General features: G+C 41.4%; 2 protein-coding genes and 1 long non-coding RNA gene across 4 annotated transcripts in view; 2 read left to right on the forward strand and 1 right to left on the reverse strand.

The window, feature by feature from the left end:
- Window positions 1-5,492: 5,492 nt before the first annotated feature.
- med7 (mediator complex subunit 7) lies at window positions 5,493-11,406 on the forward strand. The gene is made up of 2 exons (XM_061901828.1): window positions 5,493-5,634; window positions 10,344-11,406. Exon 2 carries the CDS (start codon window positions 10,353-10,355, stop codon window positions 11,112-11,114), a length of 762 nt encoding a protein of 253 aa, XP_061757812.1. The 5' UTR covers window positions 5,493-5,634; window positions 10,344-10,352; the 3' UTR covers window positions 11,115-11,406.
- Window positions 11,407-15,705: 4,299 nt separating this feature from the next.
- On the reverse strand, window positions 15,706-17,437 carry LOC133553533 (uncharacterized). Its single transcript, XR_009806934.1, has 2 exons — window positions 16,619-17,437; window positions 15,706-16,275 (listed from the first exon to the last, which is right to left on the reverse strand). It is a non-coding gene; the product is annotated as an uncharacterized LOC133553533 (long non-coding RNA).
- Window positions 16,826-24,471, forward strand: part of lonrf4 (LON peptidase N-terminal domain and ring finger 4) — a 33,114-nt gene continuing 25,468 nt past the window's right edge. Inside the window, exon 1 of one of the 2 annotated variants that reach the window (XM_061901830.1) lies at window positions 16,826-17,467. In XM_061901830.1, the coding sequence (XP_061757814.1) occupies window positions 17,170-17,467 (298 nt within the window). In that variant the 5' untranslated portion in view covers window positions 16,826-17,169. The remainder of the gene's footprint in view (window positions 17,468-24,471) is intronic. The other variant, XM_061901829.1, reaches the window with a different exon arrangement.

Genomic DNA, 24,471 nt, shown 5'->3' on the forward strand with positions numbered 1-24,471 from the left:
GTTAATGCATTCTGCACGCACATGGGTATAGTATGTGTTTGCAGTCTGCATTTGGGTATGACATACTCATAAACACAGTCATTTTCATTGACTGAACAAATACTAATCACATACCTTTGCAGTCACAATAGGTCAGTGTTTCTCAAATAGCAGGAAAATGTTTCATCATTTGTGTTTACACACTAGTATTCATGTTAGAATGACACACAATCGCGCAGGGAGTTGGCAACATGTCTCAAATCTAATCAACAGGCTCCTTATTATACCCTGTAGAAGTAGTAAGACCGGCACAAGACATTGTTACAATGTTGGTTATACATACATGTCCTTGAAACTGACTATGAAACAACATTGCAAAATTGTTGTATTTGTAAATCGAGACAGCGTTGATGTCTAACGTTGGATCCACGTTGTTGGTTGGAAAATTACCAAATGTCAACGTCACAACCTGACAGTGAATAAACGTTGTCAAAAAGCATGTGTTCCAACGTTTCATTCGTGATGTAAGTATTGGTTAGAAAATGACCAGAATTCAATGGTCAAATCAAAGTCAGAACCCAACATTGAATAAACATTGTCAAAAAGCATGTTGTTCCAATCTTAGGTTTGAGTTGCTTGACATAATTCAACAATTTCTCAATGTTGTTTTAATGTCTTGTGCCTGCTGGGAAGTAGTAGTACACAGAATCACATGTTTACAGAGCTAACAAGGGCAAAGAGATGAGAAGTTTTGTGACAGGAATGTGTTAGAATAAGTATGTATATATTATCACACTATCTTTATGCTTAAGGGCTGTTGCTATTAATTATTGTCAATTGTGCTGAAGTGGTATTTTTGTAGGGCAGCATGGTGGTAGAGGGGTTAGTGCGTCTGCCTCACAAAACGAAGATCCTGAGTAGTCCTGGGTTCAATCCCGGGCTCGGATCTTTCTGTGTGGAGTTTGCATGTTCTCCCCGTGACTGTGTGGGTTTGCTCCAGATACTCCGGCTTCTTCCCACCTCCAAAAACATGCACCTGGGGATAGGTTGATTGGCAACACTAAATTGGCCTAGTGTGTGAATGTGAGAGTGTATGTTGTCTGTCTATCTGTGTTAGCCCTGCAATGAGGTGGCGACTTGTCCAGGGTGTACACCGCCTTCTGAGTTAGGCCTGAGATAGGCACCAGCGCCCCCCGTAACCCCGAAGGGAATAAGTGGTAGAAAATGGATGGATGGTATTTTTGTATCTGTGCAAGCCGGCAGTCCAAAAGATTGCCAGCCGACTTTATCAGTGTTGTGTCTAGACTAGGCCTGTTGACGGCCAAGGCCGAACACCGCCGTGACGCAGAAAGAGCAGAGACAAGGCGATATGACCTGTGTCACCTATTTTTTAATTATTCTATAATCATATATTGTGTCTAACTGGAGTTGTCGAAATTACCCCCTTATCTCAACGACAGCTTCAGTGATGTAACAGGGCCTTCCAAACAAATAAAGGAGGCGTGCGGGCTTGACTTTTAGAACGTAGTTTGGATCTGTAACTAGAATACAGCCCAAAACACGTGTCTCCTCGAGCTAAATGGAACTCTGTCTCTGCATGATTCCTTGCTTCTTGTCTGATTATTAGATGTCATCAGTGATTGAACCTGACAGAATGACAATAAAAAAAGAAGTTGTCTGTAACATATACAAAAAATATATAACTTTCAGTGCGTTGTACTAGTATTGAGTTCTTAATGATTCCGCTCAAAGGGGTTGTGACAATTGATTTGTCCCCCAGGGTTTTCATGAAAGATATTAAACGGTAAAGATCGCAATTAGGTCATTGCATGAGATGCAGTAGTGTAAGTTTATTTCGAACATGCTAACAAAGTTACATCAAAATCCAAATGATTTACAATTCCCAGTTCAACATGTTCGAAAGCAAGTATACGAAGCAAAGCTTATTTAATCATACTCCTTCATCCTATCACACCCCAGAAAATAGTAGTTGGTTTGTTCCCATCTGTGCTCTAAATGCAGTGCTTTAAGAAAAAAGCTCCAGACATAAGAACCCCAGAATGAAGCCAAAATGCACCGTGACCTTTGCAAACCAACCCAACCCCCGAACTCCGAAGCATGCCTGTCCTGCCTCCAGTGCTCCCTGCATAACCCTCCGTTGTTCTGTCATATTGGGCTGCTTCCTTAAAAAAAAGCTATCAATAGCGTACAGTAACTCGATAGTGGGGTCTATTGAATTGTGCTACCACGTCAAGTTCGCCGTCAAATTTTGTTTTACGGGCACAACTCGTCGTAGTTCGGTGGTGCTAACGCAACTTTTGTTTGTTACTGGAAAATTGTGTGCATCAATGTGAAGTTCATCACGCTGTATCTGTTTTCATGCTTAGTGTCCCTTGTACAGTATAAACTTTGTCATGCTCTAATTGTCTACATGCTTGTTGGTCAGAAGATACAATGAAAGAAACATCACTACTTATTTGTACGCGGGGAACACGAGGCAGTTACTTTCGATGAAGAACAAAAAAAAAATACAACCAGACTAACAATCAACAGAAAAAAAATAATTTACAGATTTAATTTACAAAATAATTTGCATTTTTAACTGACTTTTGTGTCTCCCACTACGTTATTCCTCTCTCTTACATCATCCATTGTAATCAATTATGCAAATGAGCCAAAGATGTCATCGAGAAATTTCTAGCAACTTTTATGACAATCAATAGCTACTTTTTTTTTACAGAGGAGTTGGCAACATAGGAAGATCAAAAGAGATCATAAGAGATTGAGGACAGTGAGGACGTAGAAGAGATGGAGAAGTGATACAAACTGGAAACACAGATGCAGAGGGTGAGACAGAAGAGCCAGCATCCATTTTCTACCGCTCGTCCCAGTCGGGGTTTGGGCTGGAGACTATCCCAGTTTCATTCTAGGCAGAAGGCGGGGTACACCCTGGACTAGTCGCCACCTCATCGCAGGGCCAACACAGATAGACAGACAACATTCACAAACTAGGGACAATTTAGAGTTGACAATCAACCTATCCCCAGGTGCATTGAGATTATTTCAGTTTGTGATTTAAAGTTAAAGTTAAAGTTCCAATGATTGTCACACACATGAAATTTGTCCTCTGCATTTGACCCATCCCACTGTTCACCCCCTGGGAAGTGAGGGGAGCAGTGGGCAGCAGTGGTGCCACGCCTGGGAATCATTTATGCTGATTTAACCCCCAATTCCAACCCTTAATGCTAAATGCCAAGCAGGGAGGTAATAGGTCCCAATTTTTATAGTCTTTGGTATGACTCGGCCAGGATTTGAACTCACAACCTACCGATCTCAGGGCAGACACTAACCACTAGGCCACTGAGTAGGTAATTTCTGGTTAGGTCAATTAAGGCTAGCGTTAGGAGGCCACAGTGTACAGCAAGCTGAGGGAGGTGAGTACATCAGGCTTAAGTATAAACCGACATTACAACAGGCCAAATCAGTGTTAAAAAAAAAAGGCCAAACATTTTTTTCAAACGCATAGTGCCACTAAAATCTCACGCTTTTCATTTTCTGAAAACTGGCAGCCCTGTTTTAGCTGTTTAAAAATATACCAGATTAGTACATTTAAATAATTGTTAAATAATGTATAGAGAGTTTGTGTGTTCTCTATAACCAACATTATGGAGTATTCTAAATGTACAAGTTGATATAATGTATTGAACATACGCACTTGCTTACACTAAACCAGGGGTCCCGCCAGCGTCCAAAATCCGGCCCGTGGGAAGTCCCAAGTTAAAAAAAAAAAAAGTTATTTAATTTTATTTTTAAAATCTGTCCTTTCTAATCCATTTTACTCTTGTTACTCTTGGTGTCTCCTAGCCGGTCAGGCAAATCATATTGTCGAAAAATGCATTTTCTCATCAATAATGTGACATCATTAGCGGCAAGTGCGCGCTCTTTCAGTCAATTAGTGCGCGAGAAATATATATATATATATATATATATATATATATATATATATATATATATATATATATATATATATATATATATTATATATATATATATAATATGTATAGGTAACACATGAGCCAATCACCACACCCTACGCCTGCCTGTACCCACCCACTCTGTGCCCTATATAAACCATTGAATGTGAATGCTTCCATTAAAATCTCCTGATGATTGAGGGAACCCCTCATGAAACAGTTCTGTAGAGATGAAGTAGTCTTGTGATTTTTCCCACACCTACATATATACACACATATATATATATATACATACATATATTAGGGCTGTGAATCTTTGGGTGTTCCACGATTCGATTCAATATCGATTCTTGGGGTCACGATTCGATAAAATATCTATTTTTTCGATTCGATTGGATTCTCGATTCAAAAACAATTTTTTCCCAATTTAAAAGGATTCTGTATTCATTCAATACATAGGATTTCAGCAGGATCTACCCTAGTCTGCTGACATGCTAGCAGAGTAGTAGATTTTTGTAAAAAGCTTATATAATTGTAAAGGACAATATTTTATCAACTGATTGCAATAATGTAAATGTGTTTTAACTATTAAACGAACCAAAAATATGACTTATTTTATCTTTGTGAAAATACTGGACACAGTATTTTGTCAAGCTTATGAGATGCGATGCATATATATGTATATGTATATATATATATATATATATATATATATATATATATATATATATATATACACACACACACACACACACAGCCCGGCCCCCGGCCAAATTGTTCTAACCCAATGCGGCCCTCGAGCCAAAAAGTTTGGGGCCCCCTACACTAAACACAGTAGGTTATTTGGGTTTGCAGTTGTAGTACTGTGGAAAAACTTGGTCATTATCAAGCACTTAGAATTTAAAAAAAAACAGTCGCTGAATATCCATCCATCCATTTCCTACCGCTTATTCCCTTTTAGGGGTCGCGGGGGGCGCTGGCGCCTATCTCTGCTACAATCGGGCGGAAGTCTGGGTACACCCTGGACAAGTCGCCACCTCATCGCAAGGCCAACACAGATAGACAGACGATATCAAGAACATTCAATAAATAATCTGTAATATACCAACAGTTACAGTCATGTTGTAGCTATGCATGTTCGAAATAAACTCTTACAAAAGTCCAGGGTGTACCCCGCCTTCCGCCCGAATGCAGCTGAGATAGGCTCCAGCGACCCCCTGCGACCCCAAACGGGACAAGCGGTAAGAAATGGATGGATGGATTTACCATGAATTGATTAACGTGGACCCCGATTCAAAAAAGTTGAAAAACTTATTCGGGTGTTACCATTTAGTGGTCAATTGTACGGAATATGTACTGTACTGTGCAATCTACTAATAAAAGTATCAGTCAATCAATCAATATGTTAGTTATTTGCAAATATATACAGGAAGTGACGTTTTATATGGTGCAGTGACGTGTGACGTGTAACGACCAATCAGGACTTTAGATTTTTCCTACATACTGACCAATCCAAACGACGAAATTGGGTCACGAGAATATTTCAACCAATAGAATTAACGTAGTCCTTCTCCATGTCCGCTTTAGGGTAAGCAGTTAGATGCGATCTGTCCTGTCACACAGCGTTCTCAAAATTCCAACGAAGTCTTACAGTTGCCTGACATAAAGAGCCATTTTGGAGGTATGCAGGGATATATCTTTCTCATTGTCTGTCTTGTGGTGTATTCCTAAATTTAAAGAGCAGACGTAACTATGTAGCGACAACGACATGTAGCTTGCTGCTAACGCTAGCTACGTTTACTGAGTCTGGTGCGTTCTATTAATATTTGGCGCTTGGGGAGAAGAAATGGTCTTAAAGTATTTTCAGGGCTCAGGAGGTATATCGCTAATCATTTTATATGACGTTGTAAATGACCGTAAACTACTTTTGGAAGTGGCGAACAAAACGCCCGTCGGTTTTACCTAAATGCGGTGAAATACATAGTAGTATCGTAATTTACAGAACTACATTGAATGCAGCACTAACTTACATCAAAACCATCATGAGTGACTGTTAATTCAAACAGACTTGAACTTAACGTCCTCAATGTACATTATCCATCTCCTAGCGCTAGTCCCTCAGTAGGGATTGCAGGTGTGCTGGAGCCTATCCCAGCTTCACGTCGCCACCTCATCGCAGGGCCAACACCGATAGACAGACAAGCTAAAACTCACATTCACCAACTAGGGCCAAGTCTAGTGTTGCCAATCAGCCTACCAATAGGTGCATTTCTTTGGAAAAGGGAGTAATCAGCTGAACATGACCTTATTAAATACATTTACAATTGCTAGTATTCCGTTACGTGACTTCTTCCTGCAAGTGAAAACCAGTGGTGGTCAATCAAGCCAAGTAGCACGTGAATTATCTGTGTACAAAAGTGTCTTAAAACTTCCTGCGAAAATCAGATACGAGCAACAAATCAAACTCTGTAGTGGAATAGATCTCTATATTTTATCAAAATGTTTTTTTCGAGGGCAACACAGTGGGAGAGGGTTAGTGCATCTCCCTCACAATACGAAGGTCCTGAGCAGTCCTGGGTTCAATCCCAGCCTCGGGATCTTCCTGAGTGGAGTTTGCATGTTCTCCCCGAGACTGCGTGGGTTCCCTCTGGGTACTCCGGCTTCCTCCCACATCCAAAGGCATGTACCTGGGGATAGGTTGATTGGCAACACTAAATTGTCACTAGTGTGTAAATGTGAGTGTGAATGTTGTTTGTCTATCTGTGTTGGCCCTGCGATGAGGTGGCAACTTGTCCAGGGAGTACCTGTCTTCCGCCCGAATGCAGCTGAGATAGGCGCCAGCGCCCCCCCTCCGCCGGATATCAAGGACTATACATCAGTTCTGTTCCCAGACATATCGAGCTATGGTGCTCCTGACACCATTCTACAGTACATAACAAAACAGATGAAAACTTGGAAAAGCGTGGAGGTCTACAACTTCTTTGTATGTGGCCGGTTCAAGTAAATTGGTAACAAGATTCTCCCGGATAAATATGCTTAGTGTTTGCTCGGGTAAGGTTGCATTTCATGATTCAATTTTGCATCTACTGCCATGTTGTTCTGCGATGAGGTGGCGACTTGTCCAGGGTGTACCCCGCCTTCCGCCCGATTGTAGCTGAGATAGGCGCCAGCGCCCCCCGCGACCCCGAAAGGGAATAAGCGGTAGGAAATGGATGGATGGATGCCATGTTTGTTGCTGTTACACTCACCGTTTACGAGTAGAGTGTTTTTTCTCGACTTTATCAAAACATAATGATAGATATCAACGTTTTTTCTGTCCTGAAAGCTTCTTTTTGTTTTCTGTTATTTAGATTTGCCGAGTTGGTGCTTTTCAAAACGATCAAAGTAAACAAACACATGTTAAAGAAATACATATCAAGACAATACTTAAATGGGAAAAACATAACATTGAAAGTATATCGGACTAGGGCTGGGCGATATGGCCTTTTTTTAATATCTTAATTTTTAGGCCATATCGCGATACACGATATGTATCTCGAAATTTAGCCTCAGCCTTGAATTAACACTTGATACATATAATCACACCAGTATGAGGACTCTGTAGCTCTATTAAAACATTCTTGTTCATACTGCATTAATATATGCTCATTTTAAACTTTCATGCAGAGAGGGAAACCACAATTAAGTCAATTGACCAAAACTGTATGTATTAAACAGTTATTAAGCTGTGGCACAAACATTTATGTCATTTCCAAAACAGAAAGTGCAAAATTGTCTGAGACATTTTAAAACAAGCTATGAGTGCACTTTTGTGCAAGATGTCACTAAGATCCATCCATTCATCCATTTTCTACCGCTTATTCCCTTTTGGGGTCGCGGGGGGCACTGGTGCCTATCTCAGCTACAATCGGGCGGAAGGCGGGGTACACCCTGGACAAGTCGCCATCTCATCGCAGGGCCAACACAGATAGACAACATTCACACCCACATTCACACACTAGGGCCAATTTAGTGTTGCCAATCAACCTATGCCCAGGTGCATGTCTTTGGAAGTGGGAGGAAGCCGGAGTACTCGGAAGGAACCCACGCATTCACGGGGCGGACATGCAAACTCCACACAGAAAGATAGATCCTGAGCCTGGATTTGAACCCAGGACTGCAGGACCTTCGTATTGTGAGGCAGACGCACTAACCCCTCTGCCACCGTGAAGCCATGTCACTAAGATGACATATCAAAACAACACTAAATTAATGTGCAGTTTTTGTACAGAACACCACTACAATAGTTTAAAACAAATAAAGTGCACTTTTGTGCATGATTTTGTGGGCGTATGGCACCAAATGGAGATGTTGACATGTGGAGTAAAAACACATTCTCTATCAGGTGACCATTCAAATGTTGCTACATATTAGCATTAATGCTACTTTTGGTAGCAACGCTTTAGCACCACACTTGACAAATTACGGTAGTTTGTTCGACATCTTCCCGCTTGAAGCAGAACCACTGCCAGACGATGGACCTCCTGCTGTTTTTCTTGGGAATTCTTTTTTCATTTGTTACCAGATTCGCACCTTCTTTCTCTCGTATTACCGCTAGCACCACAGCTAATGTTCCCCGTCCTGCTACGTCTGCTCCGCGAGGGCATATACGTATGTGACGTATGACGTGACAGTTTGTGACGTATGTAAAAAGGTGCGCTTGTCCGTGAGGAGAGACAACAGAGTGAGAAGAGCCTGTAGTGTAATGCCCCCAGCTATAAGCAACTGCCTGAGAAAGTATACTCGAATACTTATCTATATCGCACAGAGACAAACCCGCTATATATCGAGTATATCGATATATCGCCAAACCCTATATGCAAACTCATGCATTGTTCGACTCTGCTCCCTTGGACGGGAGTGTGAGCAGCATGCTTCTCTCGTCGTCGTTTTGTAAATCATTTTGGATTACCTGTCGAGGAACTCTAAAAAATATGCTATAATTTTCGCGATTTGAATGATTCGTAGAGCTGAAAACACAGGCACAGTACATTTTTTCCTCGTAAAATGGCACCATGTACCCATTAAAAACAGAGCAAGCTTGACCCCCATGCATATTTAATTGGCGGGACATGAGCCGGATGTGACGTCAATAAAATCCAAGCGATAACAATTGTGTCACCTTACAGCAGGGGTCGATAACCCGCGGCTCCGGAGCCGCATGCGGGTCTTTGATCACTCTGATGTGGCTCAGCTGCATAATCAACAACCCCCTCGATTATTTCGGGAGGTTTCCGGAGTTTGGTGCCTCTCCTGGGAATCACTCGGGGACAGCATTCTCCGGTCTTCACCTGGTCTACAATATTGAGTGCGTGCCGTGATTGCAATGCTTTTAACTTCCTCTTCAACATGTCTTTGCGCTCGCTTTAACACAATGCTATCTGCTTGTCGGCAAGTCACATGCTTTACGCAGCTCTTGTCAATTAACATACTTACCTGCCCAGACATACTTGTTCAACATGACTGTTCCTGGCAACATTATACGCTAGCGGGTGTGTATAATGTTACCAGTAAGAGTCAGGGATGCATGGGATTCTGGGTAGTTGTACTGTTGTGTTTATGTTGTCTTACAATGCGGATGTTCTCCCGAAATGCGTTTGTCATTTTTGTATTGTATGGGTTCACAGTGTGGTGTATATTAGTAAGAGTGTTAAAGTTGTTTATATTACAACCCTCAGTGTAACCCTTATGGCTGTTGAACAAGTATGTCTTGCAGCAGTGAGCGTGCGTCTGCAGGAGCCACAAACATGCAACTGGGCTGGTAAGCCGTTTGTGCATGTTGTAGAGGGCGTTAAAGGCAGCGCTTTCATTGCACTCCCTCATTATTGTTGATTGGATGAATATCATCAGATATTCACGAGAATAGATACTTTGACAATTTGGGAACCTCAGGAAAATATGGGAGGGTTGGCAAATGTAATGCTTTTATTTATAAATGGTAAGGTAGCTTACTAGCCTATATAATTCAACCATTTATAAATACACATCAGTAGGCTAAATGAACCTCTTTAACGTAAGTGTAATGCTGTCAAGCAGCATTCATGTAAAACTCGCGGGCTGCACTAACATTAAATTTTCTCATTAAGGTGCGGGCCGCGTGTCTGAGATCCCTGGTTTATACATAGCACAAAGCAAAAAAAAAAAAACCTCTGTATGCAGTGTTATTTCATTTTAAATTTCAAAAGAGTTTTTCGGCTCCCATTGTTTTCTTTATTTTGTGAAACGGGTCAAAATGGCTCTTTGAGTGGTAAATGTTGCTGACCCCTGCCTTATAGCAATATGTGCTAGACAATTTGGGGGTGGTGGAATGCTTATGAATATGGCCAGATTTCATGTTGCTTACTTTTTCAGACAAGCATCATGGGAGAACCACAGCAGGTTAGCGCCCTGCCTCCTCCGCCAATGCAGTACATCAAGGAGTACACGGATGAAAATGTCTGCAAGGGTATGGCACCTAAACCACCTCCACCTATCAGAGACAGCTACATGATGTTTGGCAACCAGTTCCAGTGTGACGACCTGATCATTCGGCCTCTGGAGAGCCAAGGCATCGAGAGGCTTCATCCTGTGCAGTTTGACCATAAACGTGAGCTCAAGAAGCTGAACATGTCAATCCTGGTGAACTTTCTTGACCTTCTGGACATCCTCATTAAGAGTCCTGGCAGTATAAAGCGAGAAGAGAAACTGGAGGACTTGAAACTTCTTTTTGTTCACATGCATCACCTGATAAATGAGTATAGGCCACATCAAGCCCGGGAGACGTTGAGGGTGATGATGGAGGTGCAAAAACGACAGAGACTTGAGACAGCAGAGCGGTTCCAAAAACACTTGGAGCGGGTGGTCGAGATGATCCAAGGCTGCCTTGCCTCCTTGCCCGATGACTTACCACAGATGGAGGAATCTGACAGTGCTGGGAATGGGACCAGGACTGTGGCAGCAGAGAGCAGTGTTGGCCCCTCTGGGCAGGGACCCAGGCTGAAAACAGAACCCATGGAAGTCGAGGAAGCAGGAGCAAGCTGTATGGCAGCTGCTCATCAGAACAAGACTGCAACTATAGTAAAGCAGGACAAAACATGGGACAAAGACGCTGCCATGTGCAGTATTATTGATAAAATTGCATAGGTTTTCTTTTGTGTGGACTTTTTTTGTAAACATGAACTGTAAATGTTTTTGAATATGCTATGTTGTCATTGGACTTGAATACCACTTTACTTTAGAATTTATTTTATTTAAAGAGCATTGTTTGTATTCTTTCATGGCCTCAGGAAAGACATTTATCCATCCATCCATACATACATTTTCTGTAATTATTGTCCTGCGGAGGAAACAAATAATTACACAGGAATAGGGTGGCCAACTTCCCTTTGTTTGTAATAAATCCAATAAAGATGTGTCCTGTTGCAATGTCAAAAAATGTTTTGTTTCTAAAATATCAATGTCGTAATTTGTATTATGCAGAAATTGGCATTCATTTGATTCTGCCACATTTCTTTCCATCTCAACTTCCAGCAATAGGAAAGTCAAAATGAGATCAAACAGCTATATCAAAGGCTATTGTACCGTACAAAATGAAGCCCTTTCTTTATGCTATAAAATGTATATGGCTGTTTTTATTGTTTTATTGTACATCCTCCATTGTCCTAAATTGTGTCGGATGTTTTACTTATTAAGAAGCCTGAATGGAGAACCTTTTAAAAACTTTGCTGTATGATGCAACAACTAGTGCAATAGTAAATTCCATTCAGTCACTGAATTACCTGTAAAACCAAGCATTGTCTGATGCATATTTCTAATACATCACATATTAGATAAAGGTTGTCTGTGATCAGCACAGTGCAGGGGCTGTTTCAGTCCACAGCTCATCTCATAATGCCATCGGCATATTCTAAAATAGCAAAATATTTATATATTGATACGATTTATGATTAGATATCACAAATTTTCTTGGTCATTAAACATGTACAGCATGTTGTGTTCAGATGGCTTATAGGAGGTGTGTTAAACAAATTTTCATTTGTAACATTGATGACTGTGTAAAAATGACTTAAATATTTTAATAATTTCCTACTATTTGCTCTGTTTTAAACCATTAGTCCCCCGCTCCCTAACAATATTTTGTCATTTTTGTTATAGTTTACAAACCATCCCCCTTGTTTACCCCCTGGGAGGTGAGGGGGAGCAGTGAGCAGCAGCGGTGGCCGCGCTCAGAAATAATTTTGGTGATTCGACCCCCAATTCCAACTTTTGATGCTTAGTGTCAAACACAGAGTAATGAGTCCCATTTTTTATAGTCTTTGCCTTGGTATGATATGTACTTAAGGTTCCAATTCCTTCACATCAAATATTCCATTTTGAAAAACTCTTTGGAACACTGTTTTCATTGAAAAAAGGGGCCATTAAATATAAAAAAAACATGTCAATGGATACTGTATATCTGAAGTTGATCTATAAAGGTAGTGACAATAACAAATGTATATTAATAAATTACTTTTTTTTAAATCACTTTAATTACCTTTTTGGGTCCCTGGGACTTTTACCTAATGTGGGCTCTGAACCGAGGGTGTCGTGGCTTGTGCAGCCTTTTGAGACACTTATGATTTAGGGATATATATAAATCCAATCCACTTTATTTATATAGCACATTTAAACAACAAAATGTCTCCAAAGTGCTGCACAACAATATTAAAAACAACATTCAAATACTATCCTGAGGTCCACCAATGTCTGAATAAAAATAAATAATAAAATATAAACCAATGTTTATACATAAACGTATAAACTATGTCAGAGCTTGGTCCGCATTGCCGGCAGTAAGTCGGACACATTTCCAGTGAGGGTTGGACTCCACCAAGGCTGTCCTTTGTCACCAATTCTGTTTAAAACTTTTATGGACAGAATTTCTAGACACAGTCAAGGCGTTGAGGGGTTCCGGTTTGGTGGCCGCAGGATTAGGTCTCTGCTTTTTGCAGATGATGTGGTCCTGATGGCTTCATCTGGCCAGGATCTTCAGCTCTCACTGGATCGGATCGGTTCACAGCCAAGTGTGAAGCAACTGGGATGAGAATCAGCACCTCCAAGTCCGAGTCCATGGTTCTCGCCCGGAAAAGGGTGGAGTGCCATCTCCGGGTTAGGGGAGGAGACCCTGCCCTAAATAGAGGAGTTCAAGTACCTAGGAGTCTTGTTCACGAGTGAGGGAAGAGTGGATTATGAGATCGACAGGCGGATCGGTGCGGCGTCTTCAGTAATGCGGACGCTGTATCGATCCGTCGTGGTGAAGAAGGAGCTGAGCCGGAAGGCAAAGCTCTCAATTTACCGGTTGATCTACGTTCCCATCCTCGACTATGGTCATGAGCTTTGGGTTATAACTGAAAGGACAAGATCACGGGTACAAGCGGCCGAAATGAGTTTCCTCCGCCGGGTGGCGGGGCTCTCCCTTAGAGATAGGGTGAGAAGCCCTGCCATCTGGGAGGAGCTCAAAGCCTCCACATCGAGAGGAGCCAGATTAGCTGGTTCGGGCATCTGGTCAGGATGCCACCTGAATGCCTCCCTAGGGAAGTATTTAGGGTACGTCCAACCGGTAGGAGGCCACGAGGAAGACCCAAGACACATTGGGAAGACTATGTCTCCCGGCTGGCCTGGGAACGCCTCAGGATCCCCCGGGAAGAGCTGGACGAATTTGCTGTGGAGCAGGGGCTTCGCCAGACATATTTCACTGGGTCACGTGCCCCACTATTGATCTGCAGTGCCCCAGTAAAAATGTCACCAATAAAAAAAATGCTTCAGAGTTTTAAGTCTACATAACATAGACAACAGCGCACATACTACTTAGTATGGTAATTGATTGCTACTGTATTCACTCCACGAAACAATGAGCACATGGCTACTTAATATGGTAATTTATTCACGTGTGGATCGAGACTTGGTTGAGAGAGAGCGAGAGAGAGGATGAGAATCACTGCGTGAGGTAGATTATTTTGATTTTGATTTGACTCAAACTGTAACTCCTAGATGGATTTAAGAAAGTTATTCGCCGCAGCAGAGAAGAAGCAGCAGGAATGAGAGATGTAAGTGAAGTCCTAGCTAGCTAGGCAACACCATTGTCTTAAGTTGATGCTAAGTTAGCTAGCGTTATTCCTTGTATCAAGACAAACATATTCATTTGCTGTACGAGCTGTCGGGGAATTTCCGATGAACATGAAACATAATGTTGGTTATTGTCTGCTGGTTCTGCATCAATGATGATTCGGAGTAAGCATGTGTGAGTTGAGTGCTTCTCAAATGGTTTATCTTCAGGAAGAAAAACATTTTTCCATATCATCAAGTCGTGAGCCAAATTTTGAAATCATTCAAGTTTATTTCACAGAAAAATAGCACAGTAGACTTGTCTTGTTAATCGGTGTGACTTTGACTAAAATAATCTTGTTTTGTCACCAGAAAAATGGTTACAGCTAAAGCATCTGGTTTTGTTTCCAGAAAAAATAGTAACATTTCTGTATTTGTTTTCAGAAAGATGGCTGAAAATATCGGGTTTTGTTGCCCCATTTAAATTTTTTTAAAATATATTTCCATGTCTGTCCTGAGTCCTCCTCCAACTTGTTAGTCGGTTTTCCTTTTGCTAAAATACTCACTAAAAGTCACTAGAAAAATGGCTAAAAATATCTGGTTTTGTTGCCACAATTAGATTTTTTTCTCCCTAAACTTTTTTTTTTCCATGCACACATCTGACTGCGACTCACTGAAAATGACACACAATCCACTTTTATGTCACGACCCAGCAGTTGGGAACCACTGGTCAACTGTATAACAGTTACTGTAATATTTCCATGTCTGTCCAGAGTGATTGACCACTTTGCAAAAATGAAAACGAGACGTTACAGTTTACTTCTCAGAAAATGATTCCCTGAACAAACACACAACAGTTGTTCATTTATTCTACTACTGTGGCTTTATTGTTTTGTGTATATTTTATAGTTTTGTGTATCTGAAATAGGATTAGCCACATTGCCATAAATGGAAATTAAATAATATAAGAGAACCCAGAGATGTAGGGGTGCTTTATATTTTGTTTTACTTTTGTAGATGTTAAATTAGCAGATGATTACTGCAATGTATATTTCAAAAAGATTCATTGCTCTTCCTTTTTGCTTTTACCAGTAGCAGTTTAGAAGTCTGGAGTAAAAAAGTGCACAAGTAGGTCAAATGCATTAGTTAATTTCAGGTGGTTAATCAAAGATCCATAAAACATAATCTGATATGATTTCATAGTTTAAGCACTATGTATTTTTTATGATAAATAAGTGCTAAAAATGTTTTTGCTTGCGCGCTTTGCACGCTCACATGAATTATTTGTGCCCCAGGTGTGCCCCAGTACAGTATTAGTTCTAGTGACGCCCCTGCTGGGGAGAGGAAAGTCTGGGCTTCCCTGCTTAGGCTGCTGCCCCCGCGACCCGACCTCGGCTAAGCGGAAGAAGATGGATGGCTGGATGACTGCAAGCTAATCGACACGATCATGCTATTTAGGCTAGCTGTATGTACATATTGCATCATTACGTCTCGTTTGTAGGTATATTTGAGCTCATTTAATTTCCTTCAAATATGTCCTCTGTGTATTTAATTTATATTTGCATGTCTCATGACACATTATCTGTATGTAATAATGTCTAAATCTTTCATAGTTGTTTGTGTGCGGTGTTGTTCCAAACCACAGAAAACGTTACCCAGCTTGCAAACATTTTAATAAATCCATTACAAAAAGAGAACCTGCTGTTTCCTTAAACTTGGACACACACATCTATACCTTTGGCCATTCTAAGACAGTCATTTACAGGTGTTATCTCCCTGCTTAGGCTGCTGCCCCCGCCACCCGACCTCGGATAAGCGGAAGAAGATGAGTGGATGGATATATAAACATTGATTGATTGATTACATCGGATACAATGGAGGGGCTTCACGGTGGGAGAGGGGTTAGTGCGTCTGCCTCACAATACGAAGGTCCTGAGTAGTCCTGGGTTCAATCCCGGGCTCTGGATCTTTCTGTGTGGAGTTTGCATGTTCTCCACGTGAATGCATGGATGGGTTCCCTCTGGGTACTCCGGCTTCCTCCCACCTCCAAAGACATGCACTTGGGGATAGGTTGATTGGCAACACTAAATTGGCCCTAGTGTGTGAATGTGAGTATGAATGTTGTCTGTCTATCTGTGTTGGCCCTGTGATGAGACAGCGACTTGTCCAGGGTGTACACCGCCTTCCGTCAGATTGTCGCTGGGATAGGCACCAGCGCCCCCTGCAACCCCAAAGGGAATAAGCGGTAGAAAAATGGATGTATGGACAATGGAGGGGAGCCTTAATGGTTTTGAAAACGAAACATTTCAAAATGGCTCCAAAATGCTTTCATTTTTCAGTGAGCTGCCCTCAGTGGAAAAAGTTTGGACACCCCAGCATTAGAATAAAGCTACTGATTTGCACAACGATTAAAACAGACAACAGATAATTGAGCCTTTTCCCCCTTAACCTTTACCGCATTATCACATATATGTTATCAAACTAACAATACGTGTTGAGCTGCAGGCATAACATATGAAATAAGGTTGTTATGGTAACCCCGCACCCTTCGCCAATATCCTGACCTGGGAGTCCCTCCACGACGTCGATTTTCGGTGACAAAAAATCTGCATTTGCCACAAATGACAAATGCGCACCATCTCAGTGGGTATGTTTTAAATTCTCATTCCTCAGTCAAGAAATTACGTCCAGAATTATGTTATGAAACTCGAAATCTTTGTGTTTCACAACACGCCTCTCAGCCAATCACCGTTCGCCGTTGCGTCACGTGGTCTTTATTTATGTTATGCAATGGTGTAACACAGTAACCTGGCGGCATTGTGCTTGTGTGCGCTACCTTCAAGCTATTCTGAGGTTACCTGCTGACAAAGAGCGCGTTACACGAATATATCAGAGACTGGAGGGAGTCGTTAGCGAGTAATGTTGTATTATTTGGGACGGAGCGGACTCAGCATGCATGTAATCGGCAGGAAAAGACAACGCGTCCAGCCGAGATAAGTTACGCGTCCGTGTAGTAAATGACACGCAACCGAGCGGTAAAGTCTTTTGCTTTCTCCTTTTTTAATTTTTTTTTTTTAAAGGAGAATAGTATTTTTTTTTACTAACCCTCGCCGCCATGGAGCTGCTGGAGTGCCCGCTCTGCCGCTTCCTGATGTGGGAGCCGGTGAGCATGACCTGCGGTCACACTTTCTGTCGGAGGTGTGCGGCCGCCTACCTGCCGTCGAAGTGCCCCGCGTGCAAAGAGAGGCTAAAATCGAGAGAAACGAGGAGCATGAAGAACAACGTGCTGCTCATCGGGGTCATCGAAAAGTGCTGCCCAGAGAACGCCGTGTTGAAGTGCCATCTCCAGGAGAAGCTCCGTGCCAAACAATACCAGGAGGCTTTAATTGCTGCCAACGACGGGATTCAAAAAGGTGAAATACACACGCAACATCCCTAAAATAACATGTATGTTAGTCATTTCATTACACAACATTGACTCTCCGGGGCTTGGTGTTCCAAAGTATTTATTAAAAAAAAAATACAATGAAATATAATATACTGCATATTCTTCCACATGCAAACTTGTGTAAGCCATTTTTCTTGTTACATATGAGCACATTTTCTTTACATAATTTTATAGTGTGGGTGGAGTCTGGGGTTAAGGCAAGCTAAACACACACACACACTCCCACGCACACACACACACACACACACACATTTCTTGTATCTGTGACCTTCTTGAGATCTCCGGAAAATGCCTACCTCTTTAGGACCACCCTTTCTATATATACAAAGATTTGTATTAACAACATTAAAGGCGTACTGAAATTAGATTTTCTTATTCTAAAGCCTACTGAAACCCACTACTACCCACCACACAGTCTGCTAGTTTATATATCAATGATGAAATATTAACATTGCAACACATGCCAATACGGCCTTTTTAGTTGACTAAATTACAATTTTAAATTTCCCGGGAGTTTCGTCTTCGAAACGTTGAGTGATGATGACGTGTACGCAAGACGTCACAGGTTTTTAAGAAGTATGAGCGCTGCGCACACACACAGCTAAATGTCGTCTGCTTTAACGGCATAATTATACAGTTTTTTTGGACATCCGTGTTGCTGAATCTTTTGCAATTTGTTCAATTAATATTGGAGAAGTCACAGTAGACACATGGAGTTGGGAAGCTTTAGCCTTTAGCCACACAAACACACGGGGATTCCTTGTTTAAAATTCCTGGAGGTGAAACGTTCCTATGGCGGTCAAGAGAACATGGATCCCGACGACATGTCAACCAGTAGGTTTCGGTGAGAAAATTTTGGTTAAAAAGTCAGTTCTTACCGGAGAAAAGCTGAGCTTGCCCCGTCCATAATGCTGCCGTCGACTCCCCTGAGACACTGGTGTCAAGACACCCGTGGAGACACCCTTCCGACTATCAGGTACTATTAAACTCACTAAAACACTAGCAACACAATAGAAAGATAGGGGATTTCCCAGAATTAACCTAGTAAATGTGTCTAAAAACATCGGAATCCGTCCCAATGCAATCAGGTTTTTTTTTTTTTTTTTTTTTCTAGTCCATCGCTTTCAATATCCTCAAACACGAATCTTTCATCCTCACTCAAATTAATGGGGAAATTGTCGTTTTCTCGGTCCAAATAGGACTTTTTGTTGGAGGCTCCCATTAAAAACAATGTGAATATGTGAGGAGCCATCAAACATGTGACGTCATCGTGTCAGGCTTGTCCCTGACAGTTTTGGTCTATGTCTTAGTTTTTCCTCTGCGTTTGTCTTTAGTTCCTGTCAGCACTCTTATTTTGGTTCTGTTTCCTGTTTGTCTCCCTGAGTGCTGTGTAACCCTCAGCTGTGGCTGATTGGCACCTGGCCACACCTGGGATCAATCAGCCAGCTACTATCTAAGACCTGTTTTCTCCTCCAGTCAGGGCTGGATTATTGTCGTGTCAATGTCATTTTCTACTTGTCATTCCTACTGGTCATGTGAATGAAGCGTAGCGGTAAGCTATATTTGGTAGATGTTTTGTAGCTTACTATTTTTTGTTCCCTGCTTCCGATTAGTTGTTCATAGCCCTTAGTTTGTTATATCCCCCCATGTGCGTGCTTTTTGTTTGTACCCTTTGGTTTTTGTTTTTGTCTTAGTAACTTTATTAAATCATGTTTACTTACCAAATGCCTGCCTCCTTCTCTGCATCTTGGGGTTCGACAACAAATAACCCTGACACATCGTCTGCGACTTCTGGTAGAGGCAGGGCTTTTCTCTTAGCACCGATAGTTGCGAACTTTATCGTGGATGTTCTCTACTAAATCCTTTCAGCAAAAATATGGCAATATCGCGAAATGATCAAGCATGACACATAGAATGGACCTGTTATCCCCGTTTAAATAAGACAATCTCTTTTCAGTAGGCCTTTAAACGGGGATAGCAGGCCCATTCTATGTGTCATACTTGATCATTTTGCTATATTGCCATATTTTTGCTGAAAGGATTTAGTAGAGAACATCGACGATAAAGTTCGCAACTTTTGGTCGCTAATAAAAAGCTTTGCCTTTGCCGGAAGTAGCAGATGATGTGCGCGTGACGTCACAGGTTGTAGGGCTCCTCACATCCTCACATTGTTTATCATCATAGCCTCTAGCAGCAAGAGCCATTCGGACCAAGTAAGCGACAATTTCACCATTAATTTGAGCGAGGATGAAAGATTCGTGGATGAGGAAAGTTAGAGTGAAGCACTAAAGAAAAAAAAGAAAAAGCGGCGGCAGTGGTAGCATTTCAGATGTAATTAAACACATTTACGAGGGTAATTCTGGAAAATCCCTTATCTGCCTATTGTTTTCAAAAGTGTTTTTAAAAACATACCTGAAAGTCGGGTGGCTGCGGTGAACGCCAGTGTCTCAGAGAGAAGCCAATGGAGGAGCTATGATCACAGATGCCTTTTTGACAGCTACAGGAGGAGTTTCCATAATCCACTGAAGTCTCTGGTAAAAGCTGACTTAATATCACAATTTTCCCATCAAAAAACTTGCTGGTTGACGTAGAGAAACATGTTCACTTGACCGCTCTCTGTTAAAGCTTCACAACAAAACACACCGGCTGTGTCTGGATGCTAAAGGCAGCTGTAATCCACCGCTTTCCACCAACAGCATTCTTATTTATAGTCTCCATTATTAATTGAATAAATTGCAAAATATTCAGCAACAGAGATGTCCAAATAGCCGTGTGTGGTGCTGAGCTAATATGTCCGCTACAACCCGATTCGTCACGCGCACGCGTCATCATTCCGTGACGTTTTCAACAAGAAACACTACTACCAACCACGCGGTCCGATAGTTTATACATCAATGATGAAATCTTTACATTGCAACACATGCCAATACGGCCGGTTTAGTTTACTAAATTGCAATTTTAAATTTCACGCGGAAGTATCATGCTAAAACGTCGCGGTATGATGCCACGTGCACGTGACGTCACGAATTGCACAGGACATTTTGGCCCAGCATTGTTGCAAGCTATAAGTCTGTTTTAATCACAGAATTCCACAGTATTTTGGACATATGTGTTGCTTAATCTTTTGCAATTTGTTCAATTAATAATGGAGACGTCAAAGAAGAAAGATGTTGGTGGGAAGCAGTGTATTGCGGCCGCCTTTAGCAACACAAACACAGCCGGTGTTTCCTTATTTTCATTACCGAAAGATGACGGTGAAGCTTTACTATGGAACAGAGCGGTCAAGCAAAAATGGTTCCTTACCACATGTCATCCGGCAGATTTCGGTGAGAAAATGGTGGTAATAAGTCGTCTCTTACCGTAGACATGAGCGGCGAGCTTGCGTTGTTCCTCCTGCACCTGTCAAAGAGGCAGGTGCAGGAGGAAGCTGTGGAAGCTGAAAATCAAGATCAAGCGAGCTTTTGCCCTTCTGCTCCACGGATGCTTCCACCGCTGTTGGAGGGATATAAAAAAAAAATCTCAGCCCGGCCCGGCCGGCTGCCCTCGCCTCGTCGAGAAACGTGGCTTCCCTCGGAGACAGTAGCGGTCACCACACCCGTGGCCACACCCCTCCGACTTTCAGGTTGTACAGGTATGACCATATAATCTCACTAAAACACTAGTAACACAATAAGCAGATAAGGGAGTTTCCAGAATTATCCTAGTAAATTTGTCTAATAACATCTTTTTTTTCTAGTCATTAACTCTCAATTTCCTCATCCTCAAATATTTCATCCTTGCTCAAGTTAATAGGGAAATCGACGCTTTCTCGGTCCGAATCGTCCTCGCTGCTTGTGGCCATGATTGTAAACGATGTGAGGAGCTCCACAACCCGTGACGTCACACGCACATCGTCTGCTACTTCCAGTACAGGCAAGGCTTTTTTATTCGCGACCAAAAGTTGCGAACTTTATCGTGGATGTTCTCTACTAAATCCTTTCAGCAAAAATATGGCAATATCGCGAAATGATCAAGTATGACACATAGAATGGACCTGCTATCCCCGTTTGAATAAGAAAATCTCATTTCAGTAGGCCTTTGATAACATACAGGGCAGCACGGATGTACAGGGGTTAGTGCATGAGCCTCACAATACGAAGGTCCTGGGTTCAATCCCGGGGTCGGGATCTTTCTGTGGAGTTTGCATGTTCTTCCCGTGACTGCGTGGTTTCCCTCCAGGTACTACAGCGTCCTCCCAACGCCAAAAACATGCACCTGGGGATAGGTTGATTGGCAACATTAATTTGGCCTTAGTGTGTGAATGTGAGTGTGAATGTTTTCTGTCTATCTGTGTTGGCCCTGTGATGAGGTGGCGACTTGTCCAGGGTGTATTCCGCCTTCCGCCCGAATGCAGCTGAGATAGGCTCCAGCAACCCCCCGCGACTCCGAACGGGACAAGCGGTAAAAAATGGATGGATAGATAATATATATACAAACAATGTAGGTATAAAAAAGGTAAGCCTTTAGTAAAAATAAAAAAAAGTTTTGAATTTTTTGTTTGCAATGGTTTTTAATCTTCATTATTTACTTCAAGTTATTACAGTATGTACATACATATATACATTTAAATTTCTTACACACACTTGTTAGTACATATGTTGGCCAGAGGGGGAGCACTTAAAATTTTTACACCGAATATTTAAACTACACACAGTCAATTTGAGAAATCCCTCTTTTTGGGGACCACCCTAATTTTGATAGATTTCAGCACTAGGGCTGCAAATGAGATGCGGTGGTTTTCCGTATCGGGACCATGATTTCGCTCCTAATTTGTTCAACGGTCCTTATATGGACGATACTTTCCCTTTTTGATGTCTCAAGAAGGGTAGAAATACAAGAACGAACACACACACACTAGCTTTAAGTAACAGTTATGAAACCTCTTATTCTATCCATCCATCCATTTTTTACCGCTTGTCCCTTTCGGTGTCGCGGGGGTTGCTGGAGCCTGTTTCAGCTGCGGTAGGCGGGGTACACCCTGGACAAGTCGCCACCTCCTATTCAATAAATGAATTGTTTGGAGATTTGAAATGCACCTGTTATGTCACCTGAGTATCAGACTTCAACAGTGCTGACAACAGATTAATTTCAAAGTTACAATTAAGTTAGTATCGGAGTGCAACTTTTAATTGATTAGTTCAATAAGAAAACAACTTAAATTTATATTCTGTTGCTCTGATTAGGGCTGCGGTTACAGATTTTTTTAGTAATTGTGTAATCAATCGACTAGTTTGTTTGATTATTAAAGTTGTCGAATAAACACACTTCATAACTTCAATCGTATTTAAGGGAAACAAGTTGAAATGAACAAAACATTTTGTACTTGCTATAACCTTCATTCTTTTTTCAAATATACGCACAAAGTCAACATTGAAATTGCACTTCAAACATGTGTGCATTAGACTTAGACTTAGATAAACTTTAATGATCCACAAGGGAAATTGATCCACACAGTAGCTCAGTTACAAAGGAGGGAAAGTGTAAGGATTGAATGGATAATGGAGGTATAAAGTGGACTAAAAATATACCATAGTAGCAATATAAAACATAAAATATATGTAATATTTACATATGATATATACTGATATATTATCTATCCATTCAGCCATTTTCTCCCGCTTGTCCCTTTTTGGGGTTGCGGGGGGGTGCTGGAGCCTATCTCAGCTGCATTAGGTTGGAAGGCGGGGTACATCCTGGACAAGTATTTTTATATAATATATAAAATATATATGTACAACAGTTGCAGCATAAAATAGAGAGTAGATCCAGCAGAAAATAGACATTAATTAATCAATACAAATAATACAAACTTTCCACTGTTCACCGCCACACAGACGGTGAAACCCACACACCACTGCTCTTTTGTAGCAACTGTCCGCAGATTTAAAGTATTTATGCACTGTAGTGTACGGTGATGTGCTGCATGGATCAAGAACAATAATATAGTGACTTACTCGATGGACACTTGTCCGTTTGGTCCAGCTGGCCAGGGATGTGTCCAGTTGATCTGGATAAGCAATCCATTAATTCGGTATAGTTTAGCTCAAAGTTCCAGATTTGCAACGTGACCATGTTGCACTCTCTCGCTTCCGTCTGCTCCAGCGTTTCAGCCTCTTGTTCGTGCTCGCTTCTATAAGCAGCAGGTCATCCTCTGTATATTTAGCTTCAAAAAGATAAGGTTGTGAATCCTTATTTGTCCAAAAATAGTCGTATTTGTTGTCTGTTGCCAAGCCTGCCATGAAAACACACTCACCTTTGAGTCCAGGAGTAAGAACAAATTTGTTGCAGGAAGTCGGAAGTGCGCTGCTATGGAAGCGGAAATAAATGTGACGAACAATTAGTTCCGGCTGTGCATAAAATGACCAAAATACGGTAAATATTGTACATATTACATATTGTTATGAACGTGTCTGCTACTACGTTATATATAGACTTGCAGTGTGTATATAAAACGTTGCTGTAGGGTTTTGAAGTTGTTTTAGAGCCTTTGAAGGCTACAACTGTGACTCCCATAAGCTGCAACTTTCAAGCGTTATCTTTAAAATCCTAAAAAAAAAGAAAAAAATGTGTGTTATTTTTATATCACAGATAAATAAAAATTATACTGTATCTCCTATATGAAAAAAACGAATGTCATTGAAAAATGCAAGCAGACACCAAAATGCATCAATTAAAATTTAAAAAAATCAGCCCTTTAAATCCATCCATCCATCCATTTTTAACCGCTTGTCCCTGTCGGGTTGAAGGGTTTGCAATCATCCATCCATCCATTTTCTACCGCTTATTCCCTTTGGGGTCTTGGGGGACGCTGGTGCCTATCAAAGTTTATTTATACAGCCCTTAATCAGAAGTGTATCAAAGGGCTGCACATCCTACGCCAACTTTAATACAATTATATATTTATATTGCTGAATAAACGATATGTCTATT

This window comes from Nerophis ophidion, linkage group LG05 (genome assembly GCF_033978795.1).
Source record: "Nerophis ophidion isolate RoL-2023_Sa linkage group LG05, RoL_Noph_v1.0, whole genome shotgun sequence".
NCBI lineage: Eukaryota > Metazoa > Chordata > Actinopteri > Syngnathiformes > Syngnathidae > Nerophis > Nerophis ophidion.